General features: G+C 43.2%; 1 protein-coding gene across 2 annotated transcripts in view; it reads left to right on the top strand.

Annotated features, from left to right (window-relative positions):
- The first annotated feature begins 918 nt into the window (after window positions 1-918).
- The window catches only part of IGF1R (insulin like growth factor 1 receptor), a 188,681-nt gene continuing 170,727 nt past the window's right edge, over window positions 919-18,872 (top strand). For both annotated transcript variants that reach the window (XM_054388338.1, XM_054388337.1), the window contains exon 1: window positions 919-1,012. In XM_054388338.1, the coding sequence (XP_054244313.1) occupies window positions 919-1,012 (94 nt within the window). The remainder of the gene's footprint in view (window positions 1,013-18,872) is intronic.

Raw genomic sequence — 18,872 nt, 5'->3', positions numbered from 1 at the left:
GGGAGGAGGCGGAGTGCTGAGCCGAGCCGCTCCGCTCGCTCTGCTGCTGCTGCTTTGTGTGTGTGTCCTGGATTTTTTTTTTTTTTTTTTCCCCTTTTTGGAGAAGGAGCCTGTGGCAGCGGCGCTGAGGAGAGGAAGAGGAGGAGTAGGTGGGGGGGAAGCCTTTTTAATTCATTTTCTTTCCAAATTTCGCATTTCGACTCTGCAGCCGGCCGGACTTGTGTTGTTGTTGTGGGTGGTGGTTGTGCGTGGGGTGTTTTTTTCTTTTTTCCACCCCCCTCCTCGCTTAGCGGGGAGAGGAGCTGGGGGGATCCCGCCAGGACAGCCCCGGTCCCGCGCCGAGGGACGGAGAAGCCGTTGTTGTTTTGTAATAAGATTGTCTGGGTCGCGCCCCCCCTTCCCCTCCCCCCCCCCCCCCGCCGCCCTCCCAGTTTTTGTGTCTGTGTGCGCACTGCCTCTCTGTGCGGTGAAAATGGAGGTTGAAGATGCAGACTGCCAGCTCCGATGTGCCTCATGTTTGCGACTCCTGTGCACGATGTACCACTGCCGCCAGCGCTGAGGGGAGACGGCGGCGCCCCCCGCTCCAGAGCCCGCCCCGCCGCCCCGGAGACAGCGTCGCCCCGGGGCTTTCATGCCTTGTTGTTGCCGTTAATGCATCTTGAATATCTGTGTATTTTTGGTGTGGTTGCTCCGGAAGATCAACACCCAGGGACCTCAGAAACCCTCCGGTTTGCCAGTCCGAGGGGTCTTGTATTTTTCATTTCTTGAGGCAACGTGGATTTATTTATCCTGCTTCTCGTTCGCCTTTTGCCTTTTTCATTATTTTTAGAGGACGTGGAGAGAAAAGAAAACGAACATTTTTGGACTTTTTTGTTTTGTTTTCGGAAAGGAGTATTTTGTCCAATTAAAAAAAGAGGAATGAAGTCTGGCGCTGGAGAAGGGTCCCTCACCGTCGTCTGGGGGTTTCTGCTCATCTTCGCCGCACTTTGTCTGTGGCCAACAAATGGGGAAAGTGAGTACGGTGCGTTTCGGTCACGGGTGGGGAGCAGATCGCCATAGGGCCCCTGGGGCGTGTGAGGGAGCCGCGGAAGGGTTCCCAGTGTGGGCGTGAGGAGTTACCTCCGAGAGGGTGGGAGGGCTTCGGCTGCCTGTGTTTGGGGATGTGTGTGTGTATGTTTATGAGGGGCTCCCTGCGTGGGGGTGTGTGTTTGTGAGGGGCTCCCTGCGTGGGGGTGTGTGTGTTTGTGAGGGGCTCCCTGCGTGGGGGTGTGTGTGTTTGTGAGGGGCTCCCTGCGTGGGGGTGTGTGTGTTTGTGAGGGGCTCTCGTGCGTGGGGGTGTGTGTGTTTGTGAGGGGCTCTCGTGCGTGGGGGTGTATGTGTTTGTGAGGGGCTCTCGTGCGTGGGGGTGTATGTGTTTGTGAGGGGCTCCCGTGCGTGGGGGGTGTGTGTGTTTGTGAGGGGCTCCCTGCGTGGGGGTGTGTGTGTTTGTGAGGGGCTCCCTGCGTGGGTGCGTTTGGGATACGGTGTTCGTGAGGGGCTCCCCTGTGTGTGTGTGTGTTTGGGAGGGGGAGGTGCTTGCGAGGGGCTCTCGTGTGTGTGTGTGTGTGGCTCCCCTCTCTGCATATGTGTATTTGGATGTTTTTGTGTTGGAGGGTGTGTGTTTGAGGGGATGCCGGAGTGTTTCGGGGGGGCGTGTGTGAGGGGCTGCCGGCAGCGGTTTCCCGCCGCGGAGAGCGGGATTCATCCCAGCCCGCGGGGAGCTGCGTGTTTTCCTCCTGTTACGCAGCTGCTTCTCTGGCACGTTCATCAAACCAGGGCTGCACATCTCCATCCCTTCTCTCACTGGGCTGGTTTGACAAAGGGGGTTGGCAGGGCCACAGCCCCCCACGTGAAGGTGGGCAGCCGTGTTGCCCTGCTCACCCGTCCCTTTTGTGTTTCTCCCGCCTGACCCTCGTCCTACTCCTAACCCCCTTCGCTAGTCCAGCGCGGTGTTTAGACCTCTGCATCCAGGGCTGCGAGCTGCGTAGTAAACATTTGCAGGCTGGGAAGAGCTGCTCTTGGTTTCCCCGCATGGAAGGAGCTTGATCTTTGTCAATATTTGGAGGCTGTGTGTAATAACCTGCCATAGTGAGTGAAGGTTTCCTGGAAATAAACGCCTTGCCTTTTATTGCCGCTTTATTGCCGTGGAAGGGTTTCACTCGCCCTGCTTGGGGTACAGAATTACGATGGCACCCCGCAATCTAAAGGTCACACTCTGCTGTTACTATTTTTTTTTTTTAATAAATGCATAGGCTAATATTTTACGTTTGTGCGTAAATAAAGCGTTCGATGCCCGTCCGGGCTGTATTCTTAGAGATGATTTTTGTTTTTTAAGCAGCCGTGTTGCATGCAGCAGCAGGGTTTATGCACTTAGCAGCGTGCGGACAGCTTCCTCCGCGTGTGCGAGTGCAGCGTGGTGCGCGGTCGCGCTGTCGGCAGCCGCGTCCCCAGCGCACCGAGGCGCCCGAGTCCCTCTTGCCGTTCATCGCCAGTGGATCGCCTGGTCTGTCTGCCTTGTCTGGGAATTGCCAAAACCGCGAGTTTTGTTTTCGTGCCTTTCAAACCTGTGGTGGTATTGCAGTGCCCGCCCCCTTTGGGCACAGGAGGAAATAAAGAGGGCAGGGATGGCTGGCGATGCGATTGATCAGACTGCAATCATTACCGTATCATCCCGGTGCTCATGGGTTTTCTTCCGCTGTGTCGGGCTCTCTCTGGATTGAGAAACTCTTGCTTGAAATTATCCTTCCCCTTGTTTTCTGGAGAGTCCCTGTAGACAGGGAAATGTAAATATGCCTTGGAGCCCCACCATTTAAAAAACTGTTCCCTCTCCTTCGGTGTCTGCAGAAGCAGGGATGTTTCTTTATTGCATCTTGATGCTTTATTTCGTCTGCCGTGTGTTTTCCTGTTTACCCCTTGAGCTGCTGTTCTGTGCACTTTCAAAAGGATACATGTTGGAGGGAACAGAAGGATCAATTTTCTCTATTTTAAATGTAAAGAATTTAGGAGCTAGAAAGGCTTTTGTAAAAGTATTTTCAAGCTGAAAAGAAAGGGAGGTGTTTTGGATGTACTGACAATGAGGCTAACTGCAAAAATAAAAAAGTATGCAAGAAACTCATGGATAGAATCTGTAATGCATGTTGGGTAGTACTGTGTTTTATTAGCCAGTGAATGCCAATTAACTCCTTGCAAATTAAGGCCCAGTTTAGGCTTTGGTGTTGTAGTGGTAGGGCCAGCTAGGGCTGGAGAACCACAGTCGTATGTTCACGAGTTGAACTTTTTGGCTAGAGTTGTTTTTGCGAGAGGTTTATCTCTGAGTTTAAAAACCAATTCCCTGTGCCCTTCTTCGGGGAAGGGCTTACAAAGGATTGAGTAGCATGGAGAAACAGGAGAGGAGGAGGAGATACGGTGTGCTAGGATACATGCTTACAGGTTTATTTTTTTTCTTGTCTTACCTGGTGCAGAACACTTTGAAATAAAAATGCTCGCCCAGCTCTGTCAATAAAACAGCACAGGAGCAGTACGCTAGTATTTTAAGTTCCAGTCCCAAGTGTTTGTGGTTGCCACTTAGCTAAAATGACCCATTTAAGAACCTCCCAAATGAAATTTCTTCTTCCGAAGATCTAGTCATTTAAATGGAGGAATATATGCTGAAAAACTTGTCTTAGCTGAATACTGTCTCTAATAGATCGTCTTTGTAGTTTACAGTTTAATAGCCTTTGTTTTCACAAGTTATTGCTGAAAGAATTTTGCTGTTAGGGGGAAAAATGATCTCTAGAGCAGATGTTTTGCATCTCTTCATATTCTTCTCTCTCTCCACAATAGTGGAAGGAAGATTAATCTTAATTTTTATTTGTTTTTCATATATACTGTGTCATAGCTAAAAGGCACTTCCATTTTCGGTCAAACAAGCAAGGCATTCCTAAATAGGAATACAAAGGAGTTACAACTGGAAGGGAGCGACCCATCCCTTTGGTGTTAAATTATATAAAATCTCTTCATGGTTATATGACAGAAACCTCTTTAGAGTGCAGGTAGCTTCAGTGGAAAGCGGTCATCAAAAAATTCTGGGAATTCCCTGAGATTTAGTTACAACAGCCCAAAAATGAAAATAAGACCCTTCATTAAGATAAAGTATGTGCTGGTCTAACAGTGCTTTTGATGTGTAAAGCTGCAACTGTTGGAGAATTTCATCGTGGAGGTGGGGTTTAAGATGAAGCATAACATAGTGTTTTCTTCCTTTTCCACCTTAAGCATGATGGGGTTACGATTTTCACCTTTGTGTATATCTATGAACATACTGTGTGCATACAAAGGGAAAAGGCTAAGCATTCAGAAGAAAAATGATGAGTTTGGGTCTGATAATACTTCAGACATCTTGACTGATCTGCTCATGTTAGCTCTGAGATTTCTTTTGTCCATCCAGGCTGTATGTTATGTTTCTGATGTTAATAAACAGTAGCTCATGCTTGGTGTTTAGTTTCTCTCCCAGATTGCTTAGTAAAAACCCTCATGACCTTCTTGAGTGTCAGCATTACACACACCTAGCCTTCACGTCAGAGTTTTCATATATGCCTAGTGGTTAGTGAATGTTGTTAAATGGGATTTGGATAATTCCCTCTCTCATTGAGGCTGTGAATAGAAAATGCCAGAGCATTTAAGGAATTGGTGTCAGCTGGGTTCAGCAGGAGGAGGAGAGGAGCAAAGTGTTCAGGGAGTGATGGTGATTGGAGTCCACTGGAAGGAGCAGTGTACTTTTGACTGTTTGATCATGTTAGATTGTGCTTTCAGAGCATTTCCGTAGCAGAAGTGGAGCAAAGGCTTGCATGACTCAGAACTGAAGGGGTGAGGAAATGGTGGTGACTTAGCTAATATCAGACAGAATGTGTTGAGAACGTGAGAAGGCACAGGAATGGGTGTGGAAGTGAGTATTAGAAGTTTCAGTGCTGAATCAACATTTGAGAGAGGGAAATAGTCTTTGCGTGAAGAAATTTAACTTAGTTCTCAAGTATGTTGTGAGAAGTGAGGAAAGGAAGGGTCTGCAGAGATTGAGAAAACAAATTGGTTTAATTTCAGTGCAGGAGAATGCATGATTTATTTGGTTTGTTAGGGAAATTGTTCAGGTTGGATCAACTCTTGTGTTAGTTTTTATGTCAGCTTTTCCCTCACCAGTTGTTCCTTTACTCTAAGTCTAGAGTAGAGTTAAAGCACAGCTCCACTCACACTGAAATGTTTTCATCTTGCAAAATCTGGTTCAGGAATTTCCATGTGATGATTTTTGAGTCTGTTTTCAGTGATAAATAATTTCTATCAGTATATGTTACCTTAGGAAAAGTTGTCTCAAATACACTTTAATTTTATGCCGAACTAGCATTTACTAAGAAAATCTTAGAGAAAAATGTTTCCATTGAGGAGATTTAAAATTTTTAAATTTTTTTAAAAACCATCTAACATTTAGAATTAAAATACATTTTAGGGTTGAATCTGTTAGCTTGAAAGGACAATTTCAGTTCATGTTTAACTGAAACTTTTTTCTCTGCCCCTGTATTTTTTGTTTCCTTTTTACTACTCTGAAGTAGATTTTCTAGTGATCACTGAAACTATTACTTCAGTGAGACCAGAAGAGGCAGTTCTGTTACATGATTAATTATATTGTATGTATGTTTCATCTGCATGAATCGTGAGCAGACTTCATTGGAGAGAAGTTTGTTTATGGTCCTGAACTTTGAGAAAGAGGAAATAGTACAAGGGGGAAACCTGTTTTTCTCATGTGATGTTAACTTTATGATCCCACAGAGAAAACTTCTAGCGCATCATCTGTAATGGTCCTATAGTTCATAATTTATCAAATGTACTGAATTAAATTATATAATCTAGAGAAATTAGCTTTTTTTAAAAATGTAGTTAAATTAATGAACCTCAGGAGCATTACTTTCTTGAAAAAGTGATGACTGAGGAGCAATAGTATCTTTCTGAAAAAGTTCTTTCAACTTTGGTTTATGAAATTAAATAGATTATTTTTCAGATTTCATTGGAAAATTTTGACATTTGGAAATGCTTTGTGGTGTTATCAAGTTGCAACTGCTTTTTATTTTTATGTAAGTGCAGACATAGGAAGGGGTGGAGTGCAATTTATTACTGAAAACTATAGTGTATGCTAAAATCTTGAAAAAGCTGCAGTTTAATTGTGAGAATCCTGAGACAATTACTCAAAGTTGTTGCAGATTTGTTTCAGTTTGCTAAACATCTTTCTGACAGAGCTGAGCTTTTAAGGTTTCTGGGTGGTAATGGAACATGCTGCTTTTGAGAGTTCCATGTTCAGAAAGATTTCAGGAGCGCAGTGATGTGTTTGAAAGGTAGAAATACTGTTTTAGTATTTTGATATGTTTGACGTGTGTAATTTTTCTATCACTGTAAATTGTATAGACAGCTTCTTTGCGTAGGTGAGTTGGATTAGTTTTTATGATTTATGAAAGCCACTTAGAATAGTTTCAAAAATTTTTTTATGGTATAAAAGCAGAACTCAACAAACAGGAGCTAATGAAGACACATTTGTGGTTGTTAGCCAGCCTGTCTTGTATGTGTCTTTTTTCAGTTGTTTTTTTTTTTTTTTTCCCTCTTAGCCAAGTCATGACAGGTACAATCGGGACTGATTTCTATAGTACTATATTTGTCTTTTTTGTGTCCAGAACAGCCTGAGACAAACTTTGAGACCAGCAAACGATTAGCAGCTTGGAGCGTTCATTCATCTATTTCTGTGCTCTGCAAACAGATCTGTGTGTAGTCCTCAAACTCAAAAATGGGCTCTAGATCTTTTAGGCAGAACTTGGGTTTTTTTTGCTAAATAAGTTTGATAATAGTTTGCCTTATTAATTAAGCAGATGCATTCTGGCAAAAGTGATGTTAGCGTGGTGGTGTGTTACGAAGGTTTAACTTGCATTTAACACTGAAAGTCTTTCTTGTTAACCTTTGCAAATACTAAATATGAGCAGTTCCCTTAGGATATCTTTCAAGATTCCAATTAACTTCCTCAGTGTTGATATCCTCGAGAAGATGCTGTTATGGCACAAGATTATTTAAAATGTGCTGAAAGGCAAAACTTATTTATTTATATATTGATTTGCATATTATAAGCTTTACTACAATTTTGTTTGTTTATTAATTTTGGAATATCCAGACATACACATTTCTATTGGTCTGTTTTGTATTTTGTTTGGTTTTGTTTTGGTTTTGTAAACTTGATGGTAGGAGCAGAAAGAATCATCTGTATATTGCAGTGGTTCCCCAGATGGTACTTTCTTGAGGTGTGAAGTCATTTCTAACTGGGTAGGCCAAGTCATTCCACTTGGAAAACCGAAGATTAATCATCTGGAGGAACAAATCCACTGGTAAATATTTTGGTAGAACAGTAAATGTATTGCTTTTGTAGCAGTACAGAGTAATTTGAGTAAAAACTTGGAGCAGTAATTCACATTAAGATTGTCACTGAAGTGCTAACCAGGTTCTGCTTTAAGAAATTGATGCTGTGCTGTTGACTTAAATGTATGTTATACAGATGAAAAACTGCATGTCTATGTGCTTTAATGGTTTAAAAAAATAGGTGTGTGTCCTTTTTTTTGAATACTTAGTTTGTGAAGGTGTGTATTTTGGGCAAGTCCAGTGACCTAATGAGCTCATTTGTGATGTTGCCAGTGAGGCACATGTTGTTGAAATAGCTCTGTGCACAGTCAGGACCAGTGTTATCTGCAAACCTCTTACTGGTGCCATTACATGCTGTAAAGATAGCTCTGTTTACTTGTGAGCAAAGGTGTGAGCATCAGCTCTGATCTAAACACTTTCTCTTAACAGGTGGGCTTTTTTTGGAGTTCTTTGCTGAACATGCCTTCTCCCTGTGGAGGAGGAACAGTGTCACAAAGGGACAACATCTGGTAAATGCAGATAACTCAGAGCTCTTAGTGAAAGAGGCAGATTTCACCTGCTTTTTTTTTTCCTGCTGTTTTGTGGGAAGTTGGTAATTTTTACTGATTGTTTCCAGAAGTTTTATAATTTTTTTTTAAGAGTTCATATATTAGTACACTGCTCATTTAAGCAGCTATTTAGAAAAAGCTGTTAAAATAGCAGAGGGCTGGGTTGGAAGAAGCAAAGAATTATTTGAAGTTCAGAACACATGAAATGAATACATGCTGAAGTGGTCAAAGATCTCTTGTACTTTATCATAGGGCAGTCAGCTTGAATGAAAGGTACTGTACCTGCTGTTAAGTTTATAAACTTGATTTACACAGATTACTTTTTATTCATGATGCTACAATACAAGTATATCTGACAGGTTTAAAATAAATGGCTTTATGGTAAGAGGGAGCATGCATAAATTAGAGCTAGGATAATGTGCTCTTTGAAGTATCTCTTCCATTTGTTACTACTGGAATACTGTAGGTAGCTGCAGCTGAATGTGTGATTCGCAAGTATGGAGTTCTTCAAACTGTTGTAGTGGCAGCTCTTATGTAAGACGAGATGAAGTGGTGAGGAGGACTAAAGGTGCTCATGTTGTGTGTAGTTACACATATCTGCTGAAACATGGAGAGCATTTATGGGCTGAAACTTCTCTAAGCTCAGACCTGGAAAGGGTCTTCTAGTAGCTCTGGATAGCATCACATAGTTCTATTTACTGTTTTGTGTTAGCGTTGCTGTGGGTTTGCAAGAAGTGTTTTAGCAAGGTAGTAGGAGGTTTCCCCTTGTACTTAGTGGGACATTATTTGGTTTGCTTGTGGGTCACAGTACTCACATGGGGAAGTATTGCTGATATTTAGGCATGGGAAGACTTCACAAGAGCTGAGCTGTTATTGGAGGTTATTGGTGAGGAAAGATAATTCCAGATCTCTTAAATGCAAAGCCAGCTTCCCCAAACATAAACAGATACAGTGCTGGTTTTCCTGATTTTGTAGACAGCTCATTATATTTGAGTAGCAAGCTTCCAAAATAGTTCATGTTATAGTAAAAAAACCCTGAAATTGTGTGATAGAGCAGCCCTCTAAAAGAATGCAAGGTTTCTCTGAAAGTGGAAGGTCTTCTGATAGAGATGGATAATTCACATCTTAAATGGATACAGCATTTTGGAGAAGGGTCTGGTAACACCTGTTCCTAGAAACAGTCTATAACCAAGCTTTTAAAAGAGAACTGGCTTGGTCTTTGGAAAGGCTTTATCTCTGGATCTTACTGGGGTGATTTCCTCATTATTTGCATTGGCTTCAGGTTAGAGTCTTCTCCACATTTTGTCCTTCTACAAACAAGTAATTTTGCTTCCCTGCTGCCTTTGCTACATCCCTGTGAGTCCTTGTGTGTGAGTAGTATGTACCTCGAAAGGCTTGAAAGCACATGGCAGACACCTCATGGGAAGGGTGCAGGGACTGGCACTGCAGTGTTGGAACAAATGTCTATTTGCAGGGCCCAGCTGGTCTTCGAGTAGGATTTGGCTGTAGTGTTAGAGTTGGAATCACAATGAAAATACCTTGTTTGTCCTATCCTGTGCCCTCTGCCAGTGCAGAAATTAATCTTCTTGTGGTGTTTCTGTGGCTTTCTCCTGGGGCTTTTGATGTGTGGTTAAATCGTTACTATTGCCTTCTTCAGTCAAATTTCATGTATCCCACTGGGGATTTGGTTTGTTTTTCAAAATAGTGATGAAGTTGATTGTTCTTGGTAAGCTTTCAGGTATCTTTAGCTTTCTTTTAGCTGAGAGCCAATGTTAAGAGGCACTTAACATGGTGATGGCACAGACTCTAGGAGTTCACAGATCCACTGATCCACTGGGATGGAGGGGGGAGCCCACTGGAGTTGTGATGATGCCTGGCTGCCAGGACAGGATTTTTGGCTGCTGCTTCTCTCTGGTTCTGTATCCCCAGCAGGTGGAAGCAGCTTGTGATTCTGCATTGATGGCAGCTAATATTTTTCAGTTCATTGTGACTGAAGCTTTTTTCTTTGTATGTGCATTTTATTGGTCACTTGCAAATGCCATGTCTCTTTGCAAGTGTGGAGGGACTGAACATCCAGCTGTGCTAAGATGTGCAAAGAAGTTGCTGTTATTGTGTGTACTTTGTACTTCTTCATCAGAGTTGAGAGGTACAGCGACTGAGGGAAGTTGCAAACCGTTGGAGTAGGCTGACTACCTCGTTGATACTATGTCTCAGCAAGAGGCACATAACATGTATTTAATACTTAAATGAGGTTTTGAGAGTCCCTTTTAAAATTTGAACTTTCATGTGCTTTGATGAGTTGTGGTTCTAAAATATGGCCAGTGTTATCAGTGAAGGAACAAAAGTCCTTTAAAGTTGTTTCAGTTGTTACCCTACAGAAACAAGGCACAGACATAGAAATGTGTTTGAGCGTTGCTGTATGGTTCCAGACTTCTGCAGAAACGTGTGTGAAATGGACATCTGTTTTTACGTGGTTTGTTTTGTGTATCTTTTCTGGTAGTTCATTGTTTAAATAAACACGTTCCATTAGCCTTAAGGCTTTAGTGCCGAATGCCCGCTGATGAGATGTGTTAGGTTTTGTCATTCCCAAGCCATACTGAGAAACAACAGCTTTACAATTGAGGAAAATTACAAAAAAGAATTTGGAGTGGATCACCATCCCCACTTCAAAAGCAGTAGCTTTGGAGTAACTGCTATAAGGCAGTGCAGCCCATGGAAAAGAACTGTCATCTTAACAGATGCAGTGTTATTTTGGAGATTCCACTGTATAAATACATGAACTGTGGATAAATTGTGATAGCAACAGATGCAATCTCAGTTCTCAATTCTTTCATCTCTTTAATATTTAAAAATACTTCACAAAGTAACAGAAAAAAAAACCCAAAATGACAACATCAAGGCTGAAAATATGCCTTCTGTAAATTGTTGGGACTGTACTTTTTGGGCGTCATTTCATATCAGATACATCACTGCAGATTAGACTTGTGCAGAGTAAATGCTCTTCACTGCGAGGGAGTCTCTGCAAGTGCTGCTATGCAGGGCTTATTGTATCATTTGCATATGAATAGACTTATTCAGCTGTACTTAACAAATGTCAGCAAGATTGAAGTCAGAGTTGGTTAACCTGGCAAAAAGATATTTCCAGTATTTTTCATGAAAGAAAGCGATAGTATGAAGACAAGAATTACACATTCCACTGGGTAAGCCAACACTGTCTGAGGATTTTCTTGGTGGTTTTGTAGTTGATATCAGTGACTTTATTTTTAAATTTGTCTGCAGTACATTGCAGTGTTTGAGAGCAGGAGAATTGGATTGCAGGAATCAGATAGTGTATCATAATGCTGCACAGTTGTGTTCACATGTGCTTTTCTTTCCAGATTTGGTTTTGTTTAAATAACTGATTTGACAAGTATAAATTGAGAGCAAAGGTCTTTAAAAATTAAAAAAAAAAAAATAATGAAGAGTAACTAAACCACAGCAAAATATTATCAGTGTATTCACTTCTATCCATCTACAAATTGAGCATAAAACCCCCTGAAGTTAAAATACCATAACTGGATTTTAAAAAGGGATTGAGTAATTTTTGTGAGCAACAGCATCAGTAGTCATGGATGCTAAAATAGGGAGTGATCACATACATCTCGTGCTTCAGAAGCTGACAGTGTGCAGGGGTTGGGAAGAAATTGTACTCCTTCTCTGGGTGCTTGTATTTCCTACCCCATTTGTAAAATACAGAGAATGCTGTGCTTGATGGGTGTCTAAAGGCCTTTAGTTTTAGCACGTTGATGTGACTTCTGATGTTTGTGTGACTCTGTCATCTAGGAGAAGGCACTTTCACTGGGAAGCTGTGCATTGTCAGGCATTCAGAAACTGTACTCTTAACACAGGTATGAGGATGGGGGCATTGGAATCAGCTGGCTGATCAGTATATTAGACTGAAAGTAAACCCCAGATTTTCACAGGCCTGTGATTACCTGGTGTCACATGCAGTTAGAATGAAACAAAAGCTGTGGTTGTTAGAGCATTGTTTGGCCTCCCTAAAATGATGCGCTGTGACACTGTTTGTTCCATGATCCTTCTTTCTTCAGGAGCAACTGCTCATGGAAATGTGCAGCTATCCAGTGTTTCTTGCTTGCTTGTGTGCTTCCTTGCTTGCTTGCTTGTTGCATATGTGCTTATTGTAAGGCCACAGACCTTGTCTACTGTGGTATCAAAATACTGTTCTGGCCTCAGGATGGCTGCCACTGCTCAGTGTCTCACGCTTCTGGTTTAACATCCTTGCATCTTCGCCCAGACGTCCTGAGATGAGATATGAATCTTGTTATAAAAAGCGAAGTGGGAAGGGAAGTGAAGAGCAGAGGAACTGAGGATGCAATTGCCATGTGCACAGATTTTTGCAGGGGGAGAGGAAGGAATGCTTCATTTAACATGTCTGTGTACCCTAGTTGGATATATTCCACTCTTCTTTTGCACCAATACTCAACCTTCTGATGGTGTCATATGCACGCTTTGTGGCTCTTTGATGCCTTGGCAGAAGAAGAGCATGACTCCAAGACTGGCTTTATTGGTGTTGAGCCTGGTGCCTGGGAAATCATGAACATTGTGTTAGGCTGTGTATCTATGAGATGCTGTGCACCATCATAGAATCAGTCAGGGTTGGAAGAGGGACTGCAAGGATCATCCAGTTCCAACCCCCCTGCCATGGGCAGGGACACCTCACACTACATCAGGCTGGCCAGAGCCTCCTCCAGCCTGGCCTTAAACACCTCCAGGGATGGGGCCTCAACCACTCCCTGGACAACCCATTCCAGGCTCTCACCACTCTCATGGTGAAGAACTTCTTCCTCACGTCCAGCCTGAATCTCCCCACTTCCAGCTTTATTCCATTCCCCCTAGTTCTATCACTACCTGAGATCCTTAAAAGTCCCTCCCCAGCTTTCTTGTAGGCCCCCTTCAGATACTGGAAAGCCACAAGAAGGTCACCTTGGAGCCTTCTCTTCTCCAGACTGAACAGCCCCAACTCTTTCAGTCTCTCCTCACAGCTGAGCAGCTCCAGCCCTCTGATCATCCTGGTGGCCCTTCTCTGGACACCTTCCAGCATGTCCAGATCCCTCTTGTAATAGGAGCTCCAGAACTGGATGCAGTACTCCAGGTGGGGTCTCACCAGAGCTGAGTAGAAGGGGAGAATCACCTCCCTCGACCTGCTGGCCACACTTCTCTTGATGCAGCCCAGGACCTGGTTGACTTTCTGGGCTGCAAGTGCACACTGACAGCTCATGTTGAGCTTCTTGTCCACCAGCACCTCCAAGTCCCTCTCCTCAGGGCTGCTTTCTAGCCAGTCACTGCGCAGCCTGGATTTGTGCTTGGGATTGCCTCGACCCAGCTGCAGGACCCTGCACTTGGTCTTGTTGAACGTCGTGAGGTTGGCTTGTGCCCACCTCTCCAGCCTGTCCAGGTCCCTCTGGATGGATCCCTTCCCTCCAGCGTGTCTGCTGCACCACACAGCTTGGTGAGCATTGTAACTGCTGAGATGTTCAGAGAGTGGAAGAGTTCACAGAATCAGTAAGGTTGGAAAAGACCTCAAGGATCATCAAGTCCAACCTGTCACCCAAGACCTCATGACTTCTAAACCATGTCACCAAGTGCCACGTCCAATCCCTTCTTGAACACCTCCAGGGATGGTGACTCCACCACCTCCCTGGGCAGCATATTCCAATATCTAACAACTCTTTCCGTGAAGAACTTTCTCCTCACCTCAAGCCTAAACTTCCCCTGCCACAACTTGAGACTGTGTCCTCTTGTTCTGGGGCTGGTTGCCTGGGAGAAGAGACCAACCCCCTCCTGGCTACAACCTCCCTTCAGGTAGTTGTAGACAGCAATGAGGTCACCCCTGAGCCTCCTCTTCTCCAGGCTAAACAGTCCCAGCTCCCTCAGCCTCTCCTCATAGGGCTTGTGCTCAAGGCCTCTCCCCAGCCTCGTTGCCCTTCTCTGGACATGCTCCAGCAATTCAACATCTTTCCTAAACTGAGGGGCCCAGAACTGGACACAGTACTCAAGGTGTGGCCTAACCAGTGCTGTGTACAGGAGTACAATGACCTCCCTACTCCTGCTGGCCACACTATTCCTGATGCAGGCCAGGATGCCATTGGCTCTCTTGGCCACCTGGGCACACTGCTGGCTCATGTTCAGCTGGTTGTCAACCAGTACCCCCAGGTCCCTCTCTGTCTGGCTGCTCTCCAGCCACTCTGACCCCAGCCTGTAGCTCTGCATGGGGTTGTTGTGGCCAAAGTGGAGCACCCGGCACTTGGACTTGTTGAATGCCATCCTGTTGGACTCTGCCCATCTGTCCAGCCTGTCAAGGTCCCTCTGCAGAGCCCTTCTACCTTCTAACAGATCAACACCTGCTCCCAGCTTGCTGTCATCTGCAAATTTACTGATGACTGACTCAATCCCCTCATCCAGATCATCAATAAAGATATTGAACAGGATGGGGCCCAGCACTGATCCCTGGGGGACACCACTAGTGACAGGCTGCCAGCTGGATGTGGCACCGTTCACCACCACTCTCTGGGCTCGGCCCTCCTGCCAGTTCCTAACCCAGCGCAGAGTGCTGCTGTCCAAGCCACAGGCTGCCAGCTTGGCCAGGAGTTTGCTGTGGGGGACAGTGTCAAAGGCCTTGCTGAAGTCCAGGTAGACTACATCCACAGCCTTTCCTACGTCCACCAGGCTGGTCACCTGATCATAGAAGGAGATCAGGTTGGTGAGGCAGGACCTGCCCTTCCTAAATCCATGTTGGCTGGGCCTGATTCCTTGGCCATCCTTCAGGTGCGCAGTGATTGCCCCCAAGACAATCAGCTCCATGATTTTCCCTGGCACTGAGGTCAGGCTGACAGGCCTGTAGTTTCCAGGTTCATCCGTCTGCCCCTTCTTGTGGATGGGCTTTAGATTGGCCAGCTTCCAGTCATCTGAGTTCATTTTCCTCTCAGCTGATTTACACTCCTCTCAGTGAGTTACACTGGGCGTGATGAGAGCTGGAGGGGGTGAGATTGTGTGGTTGAGAACAAGGCGAGGGAGAAGGAAAAGAATTTGTTGCTTTAACACATTCTACAATGAGCAGTACTCTGTGCTTTTCCTATCTGTGCCATGAAAAGTGGTTTCGATGGCATAGCTAGCTGTGCACCATGCAGGACTCTGGGGCTGGAAGGGGAAGCACTTCCTCTGGTTTAGGGAACACTTGGTATGGGAGTGAAAGCTTCTCTGCATCGGCTCTGGGTTGCAGCATTGCAGCTCACCCCTTGCTGGAAAGGGGTAGCTACCAGCAAAAACAGGGGCTTCTTATTGCCATGGCTGTGAATTTGTGTGTTACAATCCAGCCATCCTCTCAAGGCATCTGGATTATTTTTACTGAAATATGAGGAGTTTGTTTAGCAAAGAGGAATCAATGAATGCTGTAGAGGGCTTGATAATAGTTTTACACAACTACACAACTCTTCCACAGGACATTACAACTCTGTAGCTTTGTAACTTTCTGGTGGAAATGTCATGAATTTTGGTCCAATTTGTCCTTCAAAGTTTGTTTATTCCTTGGTATGAAGGCCTCAGAGCGCTATTGGCATATTTTAATTTTTTTTTTCTTTCATTGAGACAGAATAATTTTCATAGTGACTTAAGAACAAGCAGGAAGAGCTGGCTTTAAATGCACATTTTTCATGTTGCATAATTTTAGCTGGATTTTTTAATTGGTTGACAGCTGTTAGAACACCTTGATTTGAAAAGACGTCCTTTTTGGAAAGTAGAGGTTTTTAGGCCAAAGAATAGCATTTGCCGTTTCTGCACCTTCATGTAAATAATTAGATGCCCTGGATACATTTATTCGGAGCCTCAATATTCATCAACAAAAAAATAGTTTGTGATTGTTTCTCAAAAGCTTAGCAATAATAGACCTTACCTACTGAATGTGTCACAGGTTTGTGTGCAAGAGCCCTTTTTAATTTGGGGATTAAGTGCTTCTTGAACTAAACCATTTGTCTAAACTGAAATGAGGCACTTGCAGAAGCAGCTGTTGAATGTAAAAGCTATCTTAGTATTTCAGCAAAGGGTGGCTTGAAGAGAGCACTAAGCACTAAATTCACCAGTCCAAACTTTTTTTGGTGTAAATTATACGCTTACTATTTTTATTTAAATTACAGTAGGCATTTGCCCTAATATATGCTGTTACAATTTCATGTTAGATTTCTAATTAAGTTTATTTTTAGGAGAATGCATTTAAGTGGTTTGTAGAAAATGATTTTCTATTTTTATAAATAATTGTTTTTTATTGACTTTTAATTTCATGCAAATGTGGGTTTTTTTGCATGGAGGTTATGTAAGCAGAAAGAAATTAATGATTAGAGAGTATTCTCATAAAGAATAGAAGATTTGTTGTCACTTGCTAGGGGCACTGGTAGGCAGAGTTAACTCTTACTTAGACATGTTCAAATTGGGTTACAGATGTTGCAGAATGCATGCAGTAGGTTTATGTAATTGTATCTTTCAATTATTCTCCTAATTAAGCTAAGCAAGCCCCATTGTAACTAGATTTAGAATCTGACAGGCAGATCAGGAAGATGGTCATAGTGTGGTGATATGTCAAGACACCTGAATACATTGCAATCCATAGCAAATCCGAAGGACAATTGAGTGTTAAACGTGTGCAAGACAGAGTTGCTATTTTTAATTTGGCCTTGCTGTCATGTCTCTTCACAGACGAATTTGAAGGCTAAGGGGAGTTGAGTGATGAGTCATTATTGAGTTAGCAAAATCACAATTGATCTCCATTTCCTGTTGATCCAAAATTACTGAAGTGTGAAAGCTGAGAGTGACTGATGACTTCTTGGAGGGGAGTTTGAGGGTGGAATGTGGAAGTGACTATGTAAAGTAATTCAATGCTGCTCTGGGTGTTAGTACAAAAATGTTGATAGAGGCAGGTGTGTGTCTGAGATGGGGGGCTCTGAAGAAAGTGCGATGGTCTGAGTTGGATTACCTGAGGGAATGATCATCTGGGCACTAAAATATGCTCTGCAGCAAGGTGGTGGGAAGAGTTGCTACTGCCAGAAACTTAAGGTTGGACTTCTGATTAGTTGTCTCAGTATTGGAGATGTTTTCTGATTGACCTGTGTTTCTGTCAGTGAGCTTGGAAGATTTTTATCTTGAAATCCCTCTGCTCCCAGGTACTGTTTATCTTGAAAGTCTGGTGCTCTTCTGCAGCATGACTGCAGAATGACTATCAGACTGCTCAGGCACAGAAAACAGGGTGTAGGGACAACAGTGTTGTATGATGGAGAAATTCTTGCATTTCTTAGTTATCACTTGTGATTGATTATCTGTTGATGAATCGTTGATCTTGGCATTCTGAAGCTTTGTTCTTTTCTTATGATGAAATGGAATTAACACACTTGACATGCTAATTAGAAATACTGTGGTAACTGTGCAGGTAAGATGTAAAATTTCTTTCCCCTCCCTGCTAGAATTTACTGTTGCAAAACCTTTTTTTTTGTCAGGAACTATTAAGTTACATTACTAAACTCTGCCCACAATGCATATGTGAGAGCAAATTCTCCTGAAAGGGGATTTGTTGGAAGAAATTAACAGGAGGGTATATACTGTTTCAAGTTACATTTGGAAGCAAGCTATGAAGAAGCTTTCAAAGTATCACTTTAGGAAACCTTAGTTTAGTTCCATGGAGGAATAAGAGGAGGTGTGAGGTAAGGCTGTCCCTTATGGGTCCCTCACAAAATTCTGATGTGAAAGATTTTTTTTTTTCAAAAGTATTTTGAAAGGCAAAAGACTGTGTTCTGTCTTGCAACTCTTCAGATGAATGTTGTAAACTTCATGGATGTTCGTTCTGATGCACTGTGTTAAAACAAATAACTAGGAGAATGAGACTTTTTCCTTGGAAAGTGTGTGCAAGTTTTTCCTAAAGCTGCCATATTTAGATTGTAGAAAACTGAGAAAGCGGCAGAAAAAGATGGTTCATCATGTTGTCTGAGAAAAACTTGATTTTCAATTTTTTAAACAAAACAGGACAAAAATCTTCCGGGCTTCTTGGCTGGCTATGTGCATGGTTTTCACCTTCAGAAAAGCTGATTCTGTTGGTCTGTTGTTTGCAGGGGAACAACTAGAGAAGTAAATTACTGTGAGCGGATGTAAAGAATTTTTCCTCTAGAAAAAGCTGGGCAAACATGGAGCACTGATTTGACAAAGCATCGAAGGGACACTAGTTTTCAGAGAAGCATGATGTTTCTTCAGGGTGTTGTAAATTCAGAATTAAGAGTTGCCACACTCAAAAGGAGGGTTATAGCTGCTGCTGGAGAACTTAATTAGGAGTGATCGTGGCAGTTCTCCCAGCTGTTGCTTGCAGAGAATCTTCCAATACTGAAAGCCACACCTTGATACTTACACCTTGTCTGTTGATATGCCCCAGTACAAAAGCACTTTGTTAAACCAACTAAATGCATAATATTTTTATAATACTTCTGTTTCAGAAAAATCAATATGACCAGTTACCTTTCGAAAGGACAAGAAGCCTGTAGTGCTGACAAAGGAGAATGTGTTAGAATGTGGTGCTTTGTAGCATCTCAAGAGTAATGTGCTCTTGTTTTCCCTTAATTAGCAGGATGTTCTCCTGGAATTCAGATTTCTTAGTCAGTTTTCTGATCTGTATCACAGAAAAGTGAGGGGAAAAATGTATCAGACAAAGAGAACAGCATTAAACGAGGTCTGCAGCCCTTCATTTGTTTTAATAAAACTGGTAACACCACATTAGCGTTGGACACTTTGTGTTTGTTTGTGTTTTAAACAATAAATTAAAGAACAACTTGCCCTTCAGAA

This window comes from Indicator indicator, chromosome 16 (genome assembly GCF_027791375.1).
Source record: "Indicator indicator isolate 239-I01 chromosome 16, UM_Iind_1.1, whole genome shotgun sequence".
Classification (NCBI taxonomy): domain Eukaryota; kingdom Metazoa; phylum Chordata; class Aves; order Piciformes; family Indicatoridae; genus Indicator; species Indicator indicator.
Note: the sequence above shows the minus strand (reverse complement) of the source record. Positions and strands in the feature narration are given on the sequence as shown.